The sequence below is a fragment of the Ammospiza nelsoni genome, chromosome 2 (genome assembly GCF_027579445.1).
Source record: "Ammospiza nelsoni isolate bAmmNel1 chromosome 2, bAmmNel1.pri, whole genome shotgun sequence".
NCBI classification, from domain to species: Eukaryota; Metazoa; Chordata; class Aves; order Passeriformes; family Passerellidae; genus Ammospiza; species Ammospiza nelsoni.
This window is the reverse complement of record NC_080634.1, coordinates 116,202,324-116,223,314: the sequence shown is the minus strand read 5'-3', so window position 1 is coordinate 116,223,314 and position 20,991 is coordinate 116,202,324. Positions and strand designations below refer to the sequence as shown.

Genomic DNA, 20,991 nt, shown 5'->3' with positions numbered 1-20,991 from the left:
AAACAGTCCTACCAATTACACACTTAATCTCCTTTATTTCATGTTTTGGTACTTGGGAAGAAACAGGAACCATGGATCCAAGGAAAGAATAAGGTTTTAGGAGATCCTGCCTGAGGATTTGCAGTGAGAAAACTGAGGAAGTCTTGTTTCTTTGCTTTTCTGTTTCCCTCAATATAAAGAGGGAAAAGAGATAAAGAGATGTCACAAGAGTGATAATTCAAATTAACCAAAAAGAGGGTTTGGGCTGGCTTTTCATAAAGGAAGAGAGATGCCAAAACAGGCGAAGATAAAGGTTCCCTTGGTTTTCAACAGAGTTTGTGATACAGAATTTCTTTAGCACTTGAAAAACAAGTCAGCTCTAAAATGTGCTGTGAATAACCATTGATAAGGGGGCAAAGAAATCCTAATAATAAACAGAGCTCAGGCAAGAAAGGAGAAGATGCATGAAAGAAAAGGAAGGCCAAAAATCCAATTAATAACTTCTTTTTCTGAAATCCCTTTTGATGCACACAGAGCATCTCACAAGATCTTGTTGGGCTGCTGACATTTAGAGGGGTTTTCTTTTCCTCACCCCTTCTGTAAAACTGCTGAATGGCTGCTGTGACACAGCACACATTATCCCATCACTTCTTATTTATGGATGCACTTTGCCCCCCAGCCCTGGATTTGCCTTTCAGCAGGTCATAAATGTGCATTTTGAAAAGCAGATCAACTTTGCTTCTGTTGCTGTAATGGAATTTTTCCAAGAAAATTAATGTCTTGTTTGTTTTCAGCACAAGGAATTCATGAAATCCAGCACAGTTAGGAACTTAAAAAACATTTAAGAAGAACAAAAAGTATTTTGTAGATGATCAATCCCCTTATTCCTCTGAACTCTTCGCTATTTATATCTCCATTTAAATACAATTCAAGGTTAGCATTTTTTATTTTTCAGTTTTCTTTTATCCCCACTTTATGTTTTTCCCCTAACCACTACACTACATCCACAGCTGCTTCCACATTTTATTATTTTGCAGTAAATTACTAATTATATTTCAAATATAAATATATAAACTTATGTGTTATATATTTATATTGGAAATATATAAATTTCTATAATATATAAAAATGTATATATAACTACACAATAAATCAAAATTTTTTCTATTTTTTATTTTTGACTGATGTTTTACATACATGTAAAAATATCAGTGCTTATAGAGACTTTTGTGAAATTTTATATTGAAAATTTATTTTACAGAAGGATTTTGATTTTAGAAGACACTGAATATAGTGAGCATTTCTTTAATTGAAAATATCTATATAGTTTTATTATTTTTTAAAATCTGCAAAATATTTTTCACATTTAAGAGATGAGTTTTAACACTGTTTTAATTCTCTTTTAATAGTTGTATATACCCACATGGTGATTTCTAGAATTTCAGTTGGTGTCATTTTTTCCTTTTTCATATCAGAAAACCTTTTCAATTTTAAAACAAATACATTTTAGTCAGTGTTCTGTGAAAAGCAGTTTTAAATTGAATGGAAAAATGGGGTACATGGAAGGATTCTCAGTGCTCAGTACAGAAACTGCACTCTTGGAGGCACAAAACAAATGTGAGTCTGAAAGAACAGAAGGAAATATTTCTTCCACCATTATCACTCAGGTATTGCCTGGAGGATCAGTTGGAAGACAAATATCAGAAGAAAAAAGATGTTGCTTTCCCATGGTTTATGTCTCTCTAAAGAATAAAATGTAGATTTACTAAACAATGGTGTTTAACCAGCAGGATGTTTTACAAAAGGAGAACAAAAAAAAACAAAAAAAAAACCAAAAAAAACCCCAAAACCAAACCAAAAAGAAAGAAGAAAAAATATCTCTACCTCCTGTAGAAAACTATCATCTATTTGTCTCTTTGTTAGTGCAAAAATTTAAAAATCACCTCCACAGCTGGACTACAATGTATTTTCTGAGTGTGTCAGGAATTTGATTCTCTGTTTTAATGGAGAAGGAGGGAAAAACCTTTAGGAAAAATAAATAAAATTCCCCAGGCATGCAATTGAAAAACAAGAGTGCTGTATGTCAGCTGGAATATGTAATCCCCAAACAGAGCCTGCCCTGACCTTCCACAAGTAGCAGGGCAATTGTTCTTGGGGATTTTATGAATATCAGTGTCTATTTGCAAAGAAAGCCCTGGATGAAAGAGGAAAATGAATTTGAATTTGCAGTGAGAGCGAGCATCCAGCACTGGGCTGCACCCCAGCTGGAGGAGAGCCAGCATTGATCCCCGGGCAGGGAGCCAAGGAGGCATCCTTGGCATGGTGCAGGACCAATTCTGCAGCTGGAGAGCTGAGCTGGGCACGGAGGAGGGACCTCTGCATCATCTGCAGCAGAAACAAAGATTTAGAGATGCCAAGGTATTCATTTCCCCATCCTCTCTTGCTGCCAGCCCAGAAGCTGCAGCAGTAAAACACTCGAGGTTTGCAGGGGGAAACTGGAGAGAACAATCACATGGGGAAATTGTGGAGAACAATCCCTCCAGGGCCCTGCAGTGACAGACAAATCCTTTGGAGAAGGAGGAGGAGAGAATGAAACCAAAGCCCAGACCCGAAACCACGGTGATACACACAGGATGCAACCCTGAATTCTCAGTCCACTCATCCCTCCCAACAATTTGTCCCAGGGTCAAATTGCTGCCTCAAGCTGCCCTTTTAGTTCCCCATGGCTGCATCCCAGCATCAGGGAGCAGGATGTGGAGCATCCCCCCTTGGCAGGGCTGTTCAGTGGCCACATCTGCCTGTGAGGAAGAGTTGGGCATCACCCAGGGAGGAAGAGCTGGCCCAGGGCTGTCGCAGGCATCTTTTATGGAAAATTCTTTCCCTAGGATTTTTCCTCCTGAGAAGCTGGGAGACCTCAGGAACAAAATGTAAACAATGATTATCTGCTGCTGTGGAATGCAACAGGTGCATCTGTGATTGGTCTCATGTTGGATGTTTCTAATTAATGGCCAATCACAGTCAGCTGGCTCAGACATTGAGACACAAGCCTTTGCTATGATTCCTTTTTTTCTATTCTTAGCCAGCCTTCTGATGAAATCCTTTCTTCTATTCTTTTAGTATAGTTTTAAGATAATATATATCATAAAATAATAAATCAGCCTTCTGAAACAAGGAGTCAGATCCTCGTCTCTCCCCTCATCCTAAGATCCCTGTGAACACGGTCACACAGGGCTCCTTCCCCAGCCCTGCTGGGGTGTCCCCTCACCTGCAGCACTGGCATGAATTTTTAACTCCTCTGTTCACCCAGGCAGCAGTGGCTTTCAGTCCAATTCACTGCACAAGATGTGCAATCCTGGAGGTGAAATCCCGGGATTAATTCACACTGAGCGCACACAACGGCGAGAAAAGTGACAGTGCAGACAGAGAGGAAGAAAAGGGGAATTTCTGTAATCAAAACCAAATTGGTTACTTTAAAATGAACAGTGAGTAATCCATGAAGGTACCCAAATAAACACAGAGCCTTTCAGATGGCAGCAGGGAAAGGAAAAACCTGCAGGCACAGAAAAGGACACAATGAGGTAGGAGAGAATAAGTTGCCATAGACATATACCTACAGCCTTCATTTCATGCACCCATAATTCTCCCTGGCAGCTGCATGATTAATTCAAAGATTTATTGATTTTTTTTGCCTTGCTCAATCCTGTTGACCTGCTTTTGTTGACAGGTCTCTGTGGATCACACTCTGGCAGCTGAAAGCGTTGGCATCACGTTGGTCTCCAATGGCCCACAGGAAACATTTCAACTCATTCCACACCACCAGTGCTCGAGTGCAATGGCAAGAACATGCAGGACTTATTTTAAACAAAAAAAAACAAAACAAAAAAAAACCCCAAAAAAACATGAAAAAAAAAAACTGGTAGGCTATTTTGCTGTGAAAAATATCTGTAATCACAATTATAATGTAATTTTCGTGGTGGTAGAGAACATATAAACAATTTAATCTGTTTTTCTCTATTTTCACTCAATAAAATTCACTGGTTTTAAGTTTTCTGGATATTTTTGGCAACTGCTCACAACATAAAATGTTTAGATTCTGCATCTATCACCTTTGTGCATCAGGACAGAGCATCTGCCCCAGCAGAGCTTGAGCTCACACACCAGATCACAGGCTCTAAATTTCACTTGATTCTGACTAAAAGGTCACCTGGCCTCCATCATAACCTCCCTCCAAAGGGAAAACACACATGCAATTAAAATGTGGCTTTCCAGATCAGCAGCCCAGGTACAGCACTGATGTCACAGCAAATGAAACAAAGCCCTACCAGATAGGCACCTCCAATTCCTTCTAATGAGTCATCCTTCTAATGAGCCTCTCAATTAAAACTGGACTCTTGACAGGGAGGGCAAACCAAATGAGCATTGTGTGAGCATCTACAGCCCTAAAAAAAATGTGGATTTATCAACTTAGTGCCATTGTGCTCCACAGTGATGTTTTAATTGAAATCAGTTACCTGGTACAACACACAACAATAGAATATTCTGTTTCTGCTTGTTTGTTTGGTTTTTTTTCCAGATGTCACCTGTAGATATCTCTTTGGATGTATTAAAAATAACCTGAAAACCACAGCTGGTGGCAGTTTTGCCATTCTGCTCCCCTCAGAGTGCAGCTAAACCACGTCCACAGGCAGGAAGGGTTCCCAGTGGCGAGGCACACACTCATTAAAATGAATCTCATGCATCAATTTTGTGCCCTCACATCAAAGCTGTCACAGCTCGTTGGTGTTTGCTCAGGTTAGGCTGGGTTTTGATGGGGAACCTCAAGCACACAGTGCTTGGTGTGGTCACCTACTTATTCACTGCTGCTCAGCAAGGTGACAACATCACCAGCTCCTGGCAGGGGAGATTTATAAGGAAGAAAACAATGCTACAATCGCTATTTCAAAAAGCAAAAATGAAAATAAATCATAAAACTGGACCTAAAAGCAGCACACTGATTCATCAACGTAGAATTTTGATACCTGTTTGTAGAATTTTGATACCAAATCTGAACTTTGCTGTCTATAAAATCAGACACCCCCACCCCAAATCATGCCAGGTAAAAATATTGCCTTAAGTATTGAAGAAAATACCTATGAACCAAAAAACTGACTGAAGAATGGTGAAATAAGAGCAAAGACAAAATGGAAGAATGCTGAGTGAGCACCTGGGAAGGTTAGCAGTCAGCCTGCTCTTATTTCACCTTTAATAAAGAGCTGGTAAACATCAAGTTCATTTAAATGCAGGCCATATTTATTTGAAGGCTCTTCAAGCCCCAGAGAGAATGAATATTACAGAAACCATGAGGGCTGGAAAAAGCTGGCCAGGTGATAAAATGGGTTTCACCCAGGAAAATGAAAGAAATTTCAAGCACATCTGGAGAGAAAATAACGTGACACAGATATTTCCAGTGAAAGGCTAACTGTGTCACTGAATTCAGCCATGCTGAAAGAAACCTCTTCATGACTGGAAACATCAATAACAAGGTGGTAAAACAGAACAGTTTGGGCATCAGATTGGATAATGTTATGCATGGTCCAACAGAGCCTCAGGCCCATGGAGAGATGCGATAAGTGCCCATATTTGTGTGTGTGTGTGTGTGTGTGTATATATATATATATATATATATATATATATATATATATATATATATATATATGTATGTATGTAAGTATACACACACTGGTGGATACAGAGAGAAGGGCATAAATCATAAAAAAAATAAATATTTGAAACATTTACCCAGAAGCAGATTTGCAATCCTCTCTCTCTGTTTAATTCTCAAGAAGGCAAAAGCAATTCTAAAGGGGACCTGAATCCAATCAAGTATTTCACATGCTTTAATTTAAGTAGAGAGGAAATAAATTAAAGAGTTGAGGCAAAAAAATTGAGAAAGAGGATTCAGGGGTTGTTGGGCTTGGGTTTTTTATTTTGGTTTGTTTTAAAGTGAGAAGAGGGAAAGAGTCCCTCCCATTGATGGAAATGAAGGGCTGCCCAAAACTCAGTAGCAATAGAAGGAAAAGTTACGATACACATTTATCCTAGACATGCTTTGTTACTGAAATGTCAAAGCCACTGCTCCTATTTGTGATTCCCATTAGAATTAAAATTGCTGGGTATGATGAGACAGAGCAAATTCTGGCTTTTTGGACTTTAACCACAACACTGCACTCAGAGATAGTTTTCTCCTCCATCTCTCTCAAACAGCCAGCATTGTTCTCTGCCCCCAGACCAGCCAAAATGTCCAGTCACACTGAGGAAAATCCACAAGTCCCCTTTACAGGGAAATACCACCCTCTGTGATGTTAACACTGCATTTCACTTCCCTGTGCTGAGTAAATGATCAGAAACCACTCCTGTGCTACAACCACATTGCTCACTTTCCTCTGTGCTACCAAAAGTGATTTTTTGACATGTGGATCAGATGCTTTCCATCTTCATCCCTTTGAGTGGCTCCCAACCCCTGACTCCCACCAGGCTGCTGAAATCCTTGCATCCAATGCTACCCATACCAGAGAAATAACTTTTAAATTATTCACCCCATCAAAATACTCCAATGTAATAGAATAGGAAACAAAAATGGAGCCCAGAGAAGACAGAGGAATGGTTTAGGTGGAAAAGACCTCTGAGATCACTGAGTCCAACCATTAATCCATTCTCTAAGTACCACATTCAGGTGTGGTTTTAGCACTTCCAGGGATGGCAATTCCACCACTTCCCTGAGCAATCTGTTCTGACCACCCTCCCAGTGAAGAAATTATTCCCAATACCCAACCTAAACCTCCCCTGGCACATCTTGAGGCCATTTCCTCTTGTCCTATTGCTTGTTACTTATAATTTCCTTCAGTGAACTGTTTGAAGTACATGGCCTCACTCAGTTACAATTTTCATTCATCAGACAGAGGAAGGTGTGAAAATTGTTTGCACAAGCAGCAAGTGCTAATTTTCTACCATCTCCACTTTCTGGTGCTATAAGATACTGTCCTCTTAAAAGAGAAGAGCTCTCAAGAAAAACGTGGAAAACCAGACATTTCTTAAATAATGCAGTAAATAATTTTTTCCCTATGTCCCTCAGGAAAATAACCTTGCTGAAAGAGAAAGTGAGGAAGCAATATATTGTCTTTAGAGATGGGCAAGTGCACTTTAGGAAGCTCAGAAAAACACGTTAGTGGAACAGCAAACCTGCAGCCTGACCCGAGTGTGGCTGAATGCTGCTCCCATCAGCCTTCCAGGGAGCGGAGGAAGTTCAGCACAGGGAGAGATTTGCCTGCTGTGCTTTCTGAGTGCTGATACAGCTCTGAAGAGGAGAATTAAACCTCACTGACATGGGTTTGGTAGAAGGTAGTTTGCATGCAGATTTTTAAAAATTTTATATATGTTGCTAATATTTAGTAATTTAAAAAAAATGTAATCTTTATCTCACTCCACCTGGAACCAGAAGAAATCTTGCATGTAGAGCATTCAGGGACACAGGTTAAATATATGTTGCATGCTTGGGTTTTGGCAGCTGTGGTTAAGCACTGACATCAAAGCAAAGCAAGAAACATCATTGCTCATCTCTACTAGACCCAGACTCAGTCAAATGGCTGCACTTAATCCCAGTGGTCACCACCAATAATCTAATTCTGATCACAGAACTTCACACAGGACCAGTCTCCATAAAGAGTTTGTTTTTTCTTGCACTATGTACAAACCTCATGGCTGAAAAACCAGCCCAGTGCAAACTGAGCCCTTGCTGTAATCTCCAAATCTGCTTTGGACTGTTCAGGGTGGGCCCTCTTAAAGATGTTTTTGTGTTATTATGGAAATAGTTATAATAACTATTTGATTAGTTATTATAGTTATAATAGCTTTTGATAGTTATAACTTTTGATAGTTATAATAACTTTTGATTTTTTTTGCTTCAAAAGAAATAATAAGAAGATCATTAATCAATTGAATTTAGTAGCACTTTATCTGTGGGAGGAGGACTGCCTTTGAGAAAATTTTTCTGAGTATTTAGTTTTAAATAATCCATGAAGCTTGCTCATAGAAAAAAGTCATAAATTCAGTAAAAAGGTCTTTTAATCTCGAAGTCCTTAAATAGAACTCAAGCCAATAAAAAAACAGAAAAAAATAACCCAACAAAAAAACCTTCCTCAAAACCCAGATTTATCAACCCCCCCAAAACCCCAAAACAAAACAAACCCAAAAGCCAAACCTTTCTGAATTGAGTGTTCCCATCATAATGGCTCTTTAATAGCAATCATTTGTTGAATGCTGGGCATTCAACAGTGCCCAGCAGAGCCCAAATCTGCAGTGCTGAGTTTCAGAAGTCACCACGTGGTAACTCCTGGCAAACTCAGATGCTGATTGCCAACCAGAGCAGCTCAGAAAAGCCCTTTGTGCAGAAAGGGATCCAAGAGCCCCCGAGCCTTTTAAAGACGAGACTTGAGGAACTGTGTGTAAATAAATAATGCAATTCATTAGGCCAAATGTAGGTCAGTGTACATCAGTGGCACTTCCCAAGCTGTGGTCCAGTGTGACTAATTCCTGGCTGGTGGGCAGGAGGCTGGCTGGAAGGCTCATCACTTGTCACCAGCATGTCAATCACAGGGTTCCTTCAGGGAACCAAGTTCCATCCATGCTCACCCACCTTTCCTCAGAGCTGCTGTTCTGCCAGTGCACACTCAAATATGCCATTGTGCACAGCTGCTGTTAGCTGTCTCTCCCCTTTTCTACATTTTTTTTAAGCAGTCACAGGCCATGTATAAATCAGAGAGATTCTTGCATGGTGTGTCATTAGACGGGAAAACGGGAATTCAGAAAGGTCGGGGCACCAACCTACCCATGATCCTGCTCTTGGCACTGTTCAGAAACACAGAAAAACTCAAAATCCCTGGCACTTATCAGGATCAGGGCAGGAGGCATTCCTAACAGGAATACAGAGTGCAGTGACAGACCCAAGTTAATTCTTCAGGCTTTGTTTACATCCATTCCTCATTCTACTCCTCTCTCTTTGCTGATCCCTTACACTGACCTTCACTCACAGTAATCCCTCCTGCTACAACCACACCCATCCTTTGCTCTCCCTGGGACTAATTAAGACATGAGTGGGTTCTGCTCTGTGCTTTCACCTGGGCACAGCCCAATCAGCATTTATTCCACTTGCCTTTCTAGTCCAGCTCCACAGTTCAGTGTGTGAAGAAGAAATAAGCCAAGCACTTGACTCCCCTCTGCCTTGGAGATGCTCAACAGGAGCAGAAGCACAATCTGTGCTGGGGCACTTTACTATACTATTATCCCTTGGGTTTATTATTTTTATTATTATTATTTATTATTATTTTGGGGGATTTTATTACAAAAACCTCAGCTTTGCTGAGCTCTTTGGTCCTGTAGGGCTTATTCTGCTTTCAGTGGTCAGAAGGTCAGCACAAAGCTGATTCCAAAAGTCTCTTTTCTTTAGAAATGGTCTGTGAAGGAAAGCAGGAAGAGGGAAAGGAAGTTTGACTTTGAGCTATCCATCAGGTATTCTAGAGTGATTCTAGGATGAACACAATGCTCTAGGCTGATTTAAGATTTTATGTTTAGTGCCATTAATGAAAACATGTAGGATTTGGTTACAGGCACAAGAACAAACTGCACTGCCTTGCTCTCCCTATTGTAATTTAATTTCAGATGGTTTCAAGTCAACTGACAATGCAAAATTCTTCAGAAAATAAGGATTTTAGGAAAAGAAACCCTGTAGCTGCAGCTGCAGAGCTTGGCACAGCAGTTACCTGCACTTTGTGAGCCCCTTGAGACTTGTCAGAGTTACCATCAATCCTTAATTTTGCTGACACTTCAGAGCTTGTCAGACACCACTGCAAAGTCTGATTATTAAACAGCTGTGTCCAGTGGAGAGAGCAGAATATTCCGTCTCACCATTATTCCTCAAAATGGAGTTTTCCAGTATTAAAAGCTTTCTCTGTATTTGCTGTTGGAGCTCAGTGTTTTCTGCTTTTCCTCAAAATAGATTCACTTGAATAGTTGTTTTTAAAATGATTTAAAATTTTTTTCTTGCTACCTTTGCCCCTACAGGAGATCCTGTAAAAGCTTTTTGTCCTTAGGTTTGCTGTCATATCAGAAGAAAAAGTGTAGGAGCAAAACCCCAATTTTGGAACTGTTTCCTAACAGACAGACAAGCCCCTGCACATGGAAACTTCACAGAAATTGGTATTTCTGGCTCCAAACATGGGCACCCTCCCCTTTATTGAACATGGAGGATGATTTATTGGGGTACTCCCTGGAAAAGCTCTGGTAATAGGTCTTAATATGTTTCAACTCCCAATTACTTTACAATAACCTGGAGGCACGACATGAAATTGCAGCCAGGAAACAGAAGATGCTCTTGCCCAGCTGTATTTATTACACACTTGGATTTCTGTGGACATCACTGTGCTCCCTGAAAACCAAATATACAGATATGCCCAGGATAGCACACTGTGGCAAGACCAAAAACATTGTACAGTTTTAACAAAGGGACACTCTTCTAAAACTCTCTTTCTAAAAAGGCAGGATATATTTACCCTAGAAAAATAAAAAACATTGTGCTTTTGGGGTTTTTTTTTGTTTTGTTTTAATATTAAAAAGGAAGGAAGTGGCGGAAGGAAGTGGCGGAAGAAAGGAAGTGGCGGAAGGAAGTGTCGGAAGGAAGTGTCGGAAGGAAGTGGCGGAAGGAAGTGGCGGAAGGAAGGAAGGAAGTGGCGGAAGGAAGTGGCGGAAGGAAGGAAGGAAGTGGCGGAAGGAAGGAAGTGGCGGAAGGAAGTGGCGGAAGGAAGTGGCGGAAGGAAGGAAGTGGCGGAAGGAAGTGGCGGAAGGAAGTGGCGGAAGGAAGGAAGTGGCGGAAGGAAGGAAGTGGCGGAAGGAAGTGGCGGAAGGAAGTGGCGGAAGGAAGTGGCGGAAGGAAGTGGCGGAAGGAAGTGGCGGAAGGAAGGAAGGAAGTGGCGGAAGGAAGGAAGGAAGTGGCGGAAGGAAGGAAGGAAGTGGCGGAAGGAAGTGGCGGAAGGAAGTGGCGGAAGGAAGTGGCGGAAGGAAGTGGCGGAAGGAAGTGGCGGAAGGAAGGAAGGAAGGAAGGAAGGAAGGAAGGAAGGAAGGAAGGAAGGAAGGAAGGAAGGAAGGAAGGAAGGAAGGAAGGAAGTGGCGGAAGGAAGGAAGTGGCGGAAGGAAGGAAGTGGCGGAAGGAAGGAAGTGGCGGAAGGAAGGAAGTGGCGGAAGGAAGGAAGGAAGTGGCGGAAGGAAGGAAGTGGCGGAAGGAAGGAAGTGGCGGAAGGAAGGAAGTGGCGGAAGTGGCGGAAGTGGCGGAAGTGGCGGAAGTGGCGGAAGGAAGGAAGGAAGGAAGGAAGGAAGGAAGGAAGGAAGGGAAAGAGAGAGAAAGAAAGAAAAAAGAAAGAAAGAAAGAAGAGCAAGAGAAAGAAAGAGAGCAAGAGAGAAAGAGAGATATTGCTTAAATAAAGGATTCTGGTACATCTCTCTATCCTCGTAGTCAGAATGGCACTAACAGGCACACAGGTAGATGAAATATTTACTCTAGGTTGTTGTTGGAAGAATTGCATCGGGGTTTAAGTCCTTCAGAAAAGAAAGAAAAGACTTCTCTGGCATCTGTTTTGAATGGTTTTATCATCTCAGTGGAAATGAAAGAATCACAGGATGGTTTGGGTTGGAGGGGATCTGAAAGCCCATCCAGTGCCACCCCTGCCATGGCAGGGACACTTTCCACTGTCCCAGGCTGCTCCAGCCCCAGTGTCCAACCTGGCCTTGGGATCCAGGGGCAGCCACAGCTGCTCTGGGAAATCTGTTCCAAGCCCTCACCAGCCTCAGAGTAAAGAATTTCTCCTTAATATCCAGTCAAGTAAATACTACCATTTTTTCCCCCACAAAAACCTTTTCCACTTCAAACCATGATAAGCATCACTCTCAAATATATTTATAACTATATAACTATAATATATAATATATTACATATTATCATATATAAATATATATTTTATATATATCATTATAACTATTATTATATTTGTTCCTTTTACAGTAGAGGTTTCTCCTCAAGCTGGCTTTCCTTTTTGAAGATGTTAATGAATAACCAATAAAACAGTTATTTAGAAGGAAAAAAACCAGAAGAAAATAAATAAGAACTTGATATTTTCCAATACTTAATAACTTCCAATACTTTCCTGAGTGCAAGACCAAAGAATCTGGTTTTGCACATTAAAAAAATACAATAAATAGGGATTTTATAGCATCTGTTCTAATGAACTATGTTTTATTTTCATTTAAATTGCCAACTGCAGAATTGAGGGATTGTGAGATAATAAGAAACTTGCTAAAGTTTGTCATAGATTTTTAGTGATTGTAGCCTTGTCAACCATTGTCAGAGGGTGCATAAAGGAAAAAAAAATTAGATTTAGATCTATATAGTTGACTGTTATCACACTGTTTTATTCCCCAAACATTTTGGCATTAAAACCAATATAAGCTAATAAAAAATAAATTATCTGCAAGTGGCAGCTATAATGTTTTGAAGAGCTGGCATATTTTTTCCTTAAAAAGGAAATTACAGAGACCTGGATGTCCCCTACTCCTGATTCCAGGGTGAAGGTAGGATTGAGCCACTCTCAGATATCACAGAGGTAGAAGGAATTCAGATTGTGTCCTCTCAGCCTATGTTTCCACAGAAAACATGCATATTTTTTTATAACAGGGAATGATTAAACTTAGAAAAAAAATTAAGGTAGTTAATCATGAAGAAATTAATGTTTTTTCCTCCAGCCAAGACTCACACCTACAGACATACATGCACCATGCAGCAGATTATTTTAAGACTAAGCAAAATAAACACATCCATCCACTCTTGTGTTAATTAGTTGCAATCATAGTTTAGAGAACCTTAAGCATAATTCTGCATCAATATATACAGAATAATGGAAAGCTTGTGGTTTTTGCATTTAAATACAACTCTGTATTGGCTGAGGTGCTGGTGAGTCCAGTAATTCAGATATTCCAGACCTCTGTGCAAACACACCCAGCTGCAGTTGCTCCATGACAAAAAATTATGATATTATCAAAATCCAAAACCATATTAAGGAAGTGAAATTACCAAGCTTAGACAGTGCAACATAGAAAAACTGATCATCAATTACATGGGTTTTAAATATCTACCAAATGCTTAGAAATGTCTTTGAATTATAATTTTTGAAGAAAATATTTCAAGGTGATGTCAGGAATCAATAAAACATGGAGAGAAATTAAATCTATAATATGAGCCATATAGAGACACAGGTATTGCCATCAATGACACAATTTTCCATAAAATAAAAATTAGTAATATACTGAGGGGGTGTACAGGAACATTTCCACATGCTTGAGCATCATAAACACAAACATATTCCCGAGTAGACTGTACAACATTTAACTCAAACTATTTTTTTTTCCATTCTGCACAGCCCTGGAACAATACATTTCCAATTTCTGCACATATAAATCATTTGTATGTGCAACAACAACTGCACTCTGCATTATCTATAATTCAGATATGTACTATACTGAAAATATTTCTCCTACCCATTTGTTCTCCCATGAATTTCTTGCAATGTGTATGCTTTAAAATGTTAGATTTTCTTTGCTCAAATTCCTGAACAATGCCTCACATTTTCTCCCTCTGTCAGTAAATAGATTAATGCACATAACTGCTTTACTACAGATTTTTTCACTTCAATATGTTCAGCTTATAGCAGTGCTTAAGCCTCCACTGTTATCTGTGAAGATATTTGGGATTAAAATGCTATGAAACTATAAATATTGATTACATACCTCATTTAAACATAACCAAACTCGTTTAGACCCGGGATTTCTTCTAATCCATGAGTAACATCACCACTAAAAACAATTACAACCCAGCACATGTTTATGACACTCAAATTTCCTTGGCATGCAGGAGCTCTCTATCAAAGTTAAAATGCAAACCCACTGCCACAGCACCCGAAAGCTGGTTTTATGTCTGCTATAAAACAAAAACCATGTTATTTTCCCCTCAAGCAGCCTAGAAAAGCAGGGCTGTCTGAAGCCTTCATGTCACACACACAGAGTCACAGGGATGCAGCAACACTGAAGTGAAATACATTACTGGGAGGATGACATCCCACTCAGTTATAATTGAACCAAAGCAAACATCAGGCTTTTGGGAGGGAAAGAAAAGAAACAGGAAACATCTCTGTCACATTCACAATCTCTGAAAAATCCCTTTGCCCAGGATTTTGCTCCTGGGAAGTTGAGAAGCCTCAGAGAAAAAGGGAAACAGTTGTTATCTCATTTGCTTCTCCTGTGTTTTGCTCATGTGGAATGTGTTTGGAGATTGTTTACACACAGGTGATTGTTTCATTGGATTATGGTGGGAGTTGTTTTCACTCGTTGGCCAATCAGGGCCAACTGTGTCGGGACTTGAGTTTTCATTATTATCTTTTTAGCATTCTGTAAGTATCTTTTCTGTATTCTTTAGTACAGTTTAGTATAGTATTCCTTAATAAAATATAGTATAATAAAATAATAAATCAGCCTTCTGAGAACATGGAGTCAGATTCATCATTCCTTCTGTTGTCGGGCACTCTGCAAATACAATACATCTCTGCCATTGCCAGCTGGGAAAAACAAAAATAAAAAGCCATAAGAGCCTACCTGAGACAAGCGAGACTGTGTCTTTCTCCCATGAGACAACAGTGATGTATGCCTCCACAGAGGAGGGGATAATGCACTTGAACACTGCTACATTGCCTCTCATGGCTTTCTGGTCCTCCACACGGACTGTATAGGGTTCCCGTAAAACTGCAGGGACAAGAGGAGCCTTTGTTACAGAAATTGGTGCAGGAATTGCAGCCCCACACCTCACCCACTGCCTCAGCCTTGCAAAGTGTCCCCAGAATCAGGCTGGGAGCTCTCGTCTCAGGGAATGGCTCACACAAGTTGATACAAAAGCATTCCTGGTGTTATAGGATAGGGAATAAAACAATGTGGATACTGGAATGTTTAAGGTAAAAAGAAGGATGTTTAATTTCTGACTTTAACATTTATAGTGTTAGGAAAATTAATCCACAAACACCAGAGGTTTATGTCCAAAGAGGAGACAGAGGAGTCCTTTTACTTTATTGGAATAAAGGGAGAGACCATGGGGCATTCCCCTGGGATCTCTCAAATTTTTGGAGGATGCAGCCTCCTTTTTATCCCAACTTCTTGGCTGCATTTCCCTTCTCTCTTTCCTTATTGGCTGAGGTACTTGAGAGGCACAAACTGCCCAGAATGCCTGATACCAGAGATTGCCCTCTAACATATAACCCTCCCTTTTAATTTTTAATTCTTATGGAATTTAGGTGTTTTTCTTCCCCATTGTTTCCTTCATCTCTCAATGTCTAATTTCCTTTATCAGCAAGCCTAATGTTTATTTGTAAAAGCAAATATATTTTTCCATTCATCAATCAGTAGAATCCTTCCCATTGTTTCTTTTATCTTCCAGAGCTAGTTTTATCTACCAGCAGACCCATAGCTTGCTTGTAAAGACAAATCTGCTATTCCTCTCAATAGTTTTTCAAAAATGACTTGGAGGGTGACAGCACTACCTCTCCAATGACACTGGACAAACCAACAGTTTATTAAATTTTTGATTTTTCAGAAAAGAATGCAAAACAATAAGTATTTACAGAAAAAAGGGAAAGTTCATTACTAGAATGTAAACATCAGAAAGCTTAGAAGAACTTGAAAAACAAGACAACGCATTCCCAGATTTTTTTCCTCAACATCTGCATCTCTTACTCTGTGTTTTTTCCTCACCTAATTGCAGGAGGCTCAGGTAGGAACTGCATATTTATGTGGACAAATGATGTTATGTTTCATGTAACTTGTGCAGCTTCCCCAGCCACATTTCCCTTCACAAAGGGTTTTGTGCCCTCTCAAAGAGCACAGAGGTACATGCAGGTGCTGTGTGAGAATTGGACATCCAGAGGGGAGAAGGGAAAGGCAGTGTCATTTAGGATTTTGAAGAAGTGAGAACCAAAGGAGAAAATCCATGGAGGTGACAGAGAGAAAAAAATAAATGTGTGTCAGGAACACGGAGAAATGAGAGTAAGAGGAGAGCTACATTTGATTGACCAGAAAGAGATCAGTTAATGGAAAAATAAAAAAAAAAAAAAAAAAAAAAAAAAAAAAAAAACCAACAGAAACAGTCACAACTGTATTTTAAAAAAAAAAAAGTTATAATAAAATCCAACATTATTCAAAAAAATGTTTAGAATCAGCATAGTAGTTGTCTTGAGTCTGAAATAGTTAATATAATGGAAGAAGAGAAAAGAGAACAACTGGATGGACAAGGAGGATAAAAGCACAACTGGAAAAATCATTCCCACCACACCAAACTGATGATGTTGGGATGAGATGAAGTTGCACTGTGTAGGAGAATGGAAAGAAGGCAAATCCTGAAATAATTTCATGAAGAGTGAGGGATGAGCATTTCTGTGAGAGGGTGAGACAGGACAGACAAGCACAACAAAGATCCTCCATGGAAACACAAGGTCAAGGTGCAAATAAAAAGGAATCACCAGAGCCAAAAGAAACCATTTCAATGAGAACAGGGATGAGTGCACTGGACATTTCAGTGTGCCTGAGACCTGCATCTGCCTGAGGGTAGAAGTTATTGGGAAGAACAGCAATGCTGAGCTGCCATATTACAGGGACATTTCTTGCCCACCTTTCCTGTCCACAAACAGAACAAGCTCTTATACAAATACATTTAGCCCCACTGATTCTGGCTGGCAAGTCAGTAAATTCTTTTCTGTGTTTACAAAGGCAATTCTAAATACCAGCAGCACTGGAATTTCCAAATGTCTGCCCCACTTAGGATGTATTTCAAGAAAATGTCAGAGTAATGAAATGGAACCACAGTCTTCAAAACACAAACAGCATCAAATTTTCGGGTCCATTGTTACCACTGCAAAAAGTAAGATTGAAGTTCTCCATCAACCAAAAATAAGTAAGTTTAATTAAAAATGAAATATCTTTTTGAAAAGGAAAAAAACTCTAATCTTCTATTACAAAATAGACACTGCTGGTTTTTAAAAAGTCAGTAATTGATTTCTAATGAAAGGTTAGGATTCTTAGCCCTGTTATGATTGTTAAACTGATATTAAAAGCACCTTTAGTGCAGTGACTTTTCAGTATTGGCTGCCCTGTGGTGAAGCAGTTCCCTGACCTTGTCCCACACCCAGGGAATGGCACATGGATCATCTTAACGAGGCTGATTTGTGTCTGTGCTCTTGCTCCAGCCACCATTCCCTGTTCAGCAGCAATATCCCAACTTACTGCTGAAGGTGTTTGCACTTTTCAGAACACTTGGCCGTTGCTTTGATTTTTTAAGATTTTTTAAGCTTTCTGATGTTTACATTCTTGTAATGAATATTTTATCCACTTTATGCAAATAACTTACTGTTTTGCATTCTTTATGGAGGAAGAGAAATTTGATGGATTGTTGGTTTGTCCAGTGTCATTGGAGAGGTGGCACTGTCACCCTCCAATCCACTGCCACTTTTGGAAATCTATAAGTGTTGGAGTCAGAAATTAAAAAGTGCTTTTAACCTTTAAAGAAGCAGCATGTTCATGTTGTGTTATTTCATGTCCTATAGTGACACTTGGCCACTTTGAAAATCTGCCCAACTGATCTTGTCAACAAAATCTGACACAGAAACCATGTGGGGCACAAAACCTGGAAAGAAGTTTATTCATGTCCTTGCTTAAAAAAAAAATTACATTATTATGATTTATGAGGCTCCTCAGCTGTTTCCAAATCATAGTTTTGACAGTTTCCATGAATAAATTGCTGATTTTTACTTTTTCTTATTTTTTTTAATCCCAAATCCTCAGGTCATTAATTTATATGAGAATGTCACCCTTTGCTTAAGAAAAAGAAAAAAGTAGACTCTTCACTGCCATGACTGCACAGAAGAGCTTTAAGATAAAATGGAGACCTTTACTGTCATGTGGGACTGGCATGGAAGAGGATTAGGTTTGGGTGTCCAGGTTGGGGGTTATGATTTTTGAGAGGACTTTGGGAATATTTGTTGCACTAAATCTCAAATTACATGCAAAACCACAATTACAATTATCTGTGAGCTGGAATTTTTGTATCTGCTGCCCATATACCTGGGAAAAGGGGTAAATGAGCTCCAGACTTTCTCAAGATTTGAGAAATGTGCAGAACCATATATGTCTTTGTGCTATGACCAGATTATCCACTGATTTCTTCTGTGTTCTTAGGAAACCAATTGCTGTTGGAGTGCATTGGAAGCAGGAAATTAGGAAAAAAAAAATTCATGTCAATTCGTGCCAGTCTGAAATATTTTTCAGATTTCACATGAACAGAAATCATTTGCGAGCACCACATAAAGAAATGAAGTTTCTAATTTCAAATTTGAGCAGCCCAGGGTTTCTCATCTGAGCATAAAATGCACTTGACTGCCATGCACAGAAGACTCCAAATTTTGTTTTCCTGTGATTGAGGGGTTGCACAGCCCTTGGAAAATAAGCTCACTGGTAGCTGTGGCCTGAACCCCAGGCACAGGGACAGCTCTGACACAGCATCAGCTCATGTGAAGGAAAGGAACTCACTATCCAAACCTCAGATTAAATGAGAAATTGGGAAATTAGTGGAAATGGGGTAAAAGGTTACAAAAGAAAAGAAAAGAGGTAAAGGGGGCATTCATGACTTGGCAAAAATAGAGGAGTCGTTAACTTCTGAGCCAAGCACCTACATTGCCAACAGCAAAGTCCTTTTCCAAGGCCCTTTTTTTATTTGCAAGGTTCATTTCTCAAGCAGAGGGAGAAATCTTGTTTTGGAGTTCCATGGATAAATATTTGACACCTAAAGGGAAACTAGCTCAGAGCCTTAGCCAGCAAAACTGCAAGTTTTAGTCTTCCTTGTATCACCACATTAGTTTATCTAAGAAATGTAAAAATTGGAAAGCAATCCTGGAAAAAAATACTGCCCAAAATATGTTCAAAATGGAGACAGAGAAACAAATCCAGAAAAGACAAAAATAAACATTATGCTATCTCTAAATATAATTCTACCAGACAACTTGCCCTCAAATCCATGACAGTAAAACCAAAAGCTCAAAAAACACAACGGAGTTTTAAACATAAAGTTGGTTACAATGTGTTTGTATGAATCTTTGATTTTCAAGTTTTTTGTTTTTTTATGGACAAATAAATAATTTCACAAGAAGCACAGACCATCATAGAACTCCCCATATATGTAACATGATAACTTGCTTCTACTGGATGCTTCTTTTGCAAGAAAACCCACTTTCCTAGACTAAAATTTTAATGAGACACGAATTTTATGGAAACCTGGTTTTTATTCTTGCTTCCCAGCTGCCTACAAACTACAGATCTCTGAATGTTAACTTATTGTTAAGAAGAAGAGAGTGCATTTTATTATTTAAAAAGAAAGTCTCAGGAAAATCTGTTTTTTAACTCTTCACAGTTTATTTTTCCCCTGTGAAACTCCTGTGAAGACAAATCTCTAGAGGAAAGGTTGTTCTCTTCTGAGAAAAGCCAAGCATAGCTCTACCAAAAACAAAGAGCTTCCAAGGATTTGCATTGGCCAAGGGTCAGCTCCCAGACTATTTTTTGGTTTTTTTGTTTGAATATTTTAATTAACTGAAGAAGATAGACCAAAATCTTCAAAAGCTGTGCAATCATGTTTGTGTGTTGTAACAAAACGCCTGATTTTGATTGATCTGTAATTCCCCACTGGCTGACCCAGTCAGTACAGAAAACAGATGCAAAACCATCCTTCTGATTTGCATATTTTAGCTTAAAGAGAAAGCACTGCCCCTGGAGCTACATCAGCTTCTGAATCATTGCAGGAGACACAAATTTCTCTCTCAAAACAAAGCAGAAGTGACCACAAACTTATGAGGAGAGCTGTGATTTTAGGCCAATCATTCCTCTTCTCTTCCAGCTCATGTACAAAATCCATCTTCTTCTCACACAGTTCTTTAATGTGCAAGCATGGTTTGATTGTTAATTTGATTATCATTTTGTTTCTCCTTATATTTGTGCTCAACTGATCTTTGGAAAGCTAACTTTCCAGCACCAAAGTAATTCAAACTGGGGAGGACAGGAGAGGAAAGAATTCATGCTATTACTTAATATTGTTAAGAGTTTAGAGGTTACACATCTGGCCAACCTCCCTTGACTGATATCTGCTCTTTGAAACACCCCAAATTCCTTCCCTCCTTAATCCTGTGTGAACCCAATAAAAGATTCGACTCACCAGCCTTAATGTGAACATCCTGACTCCTGATTTTCCCTGAAGGATTTTCAGCTGTGCAATAGTAAGTGTTATCATGGATTAAGTTATTAAAGCTTGAAGGAGGGAAGGGGAAGATTTGGAGAGTGCCATTGGGGTGGACGTGGCGGATCCCTGGGACATCGTAGATCTCCTCGCCCGTCGCTAGGTACCATCTGAGCGTCACCGGGGGGATCCCCGCTGCTGGACAGGGGACCAGAGTCCCTGTGGTGCTAGCAAACACTACCTCTTGCAGAGATGCATTGACAAAGTAGAGACTGGCGTGTAGCTCCTCACTGAAAACTGCAAGACAAGAAGAAAAAAAGAAGAAGACGTTGAAAACCTGAGGAATTTCAGCAGCGCGCGACGCGGTCCGACAGCGACGCCAAGTTAAACGCGACGCTCAGGGAAGGTAATCAAAGCTAATCTGGATTATGATTATTTATTTTATTATAATAAAATAAATAAATAAAATAATAAAATGTTTCTTGTTTTCAAAGAAAATACCGCCAGGTTAAACACAGTAAGTGGTTTGCACCCAAAAGTAAAATGAGAAACCCCTTTTGGTGTTTCGGACACAGATCCGCTCACTTCTGCACTTGCTGAGGCAGCACTCCTCCTACAGCCTG

At 39.6% G+C, this 20,991-nt stretch overlaps 1 protein-coding gene across 2 annotated transcripts in view; it reads right to left on the bottom strand.

Moving 5' to 3' along the window:
* Nucleotides 1–20,536, bottom strand: part of DSCAM (DS cell adhesion molecule) — a 404,264-nt gene extending 383,728 nt beyond the window's left edge. For both annotated transcript variants that reach the window (XM_059493997.1, XM_059493996.1), the window contains exons 1-2: nucleotides 20,348–20,536; nucleotides 14,704–14,850 (exon numbers count right to left, since the gene is read on the bottom strand). In XM_059493997.1, coding sequence (XP_059349980.1) covers nucleotides 14,704–14,806 — 103 coding nt within the window. In that variant the 5' untranslated portion in view covers nucleotides 14,807–14,850; nucleotides 20,348–20,536. The remainder of the gene's footprint in view (nucleotides 1–14,703; nucleotides 14,851–20,347) is intronic.
* Nucleotides 20,537–20,991: the final 455 nt, after the last annotated feature.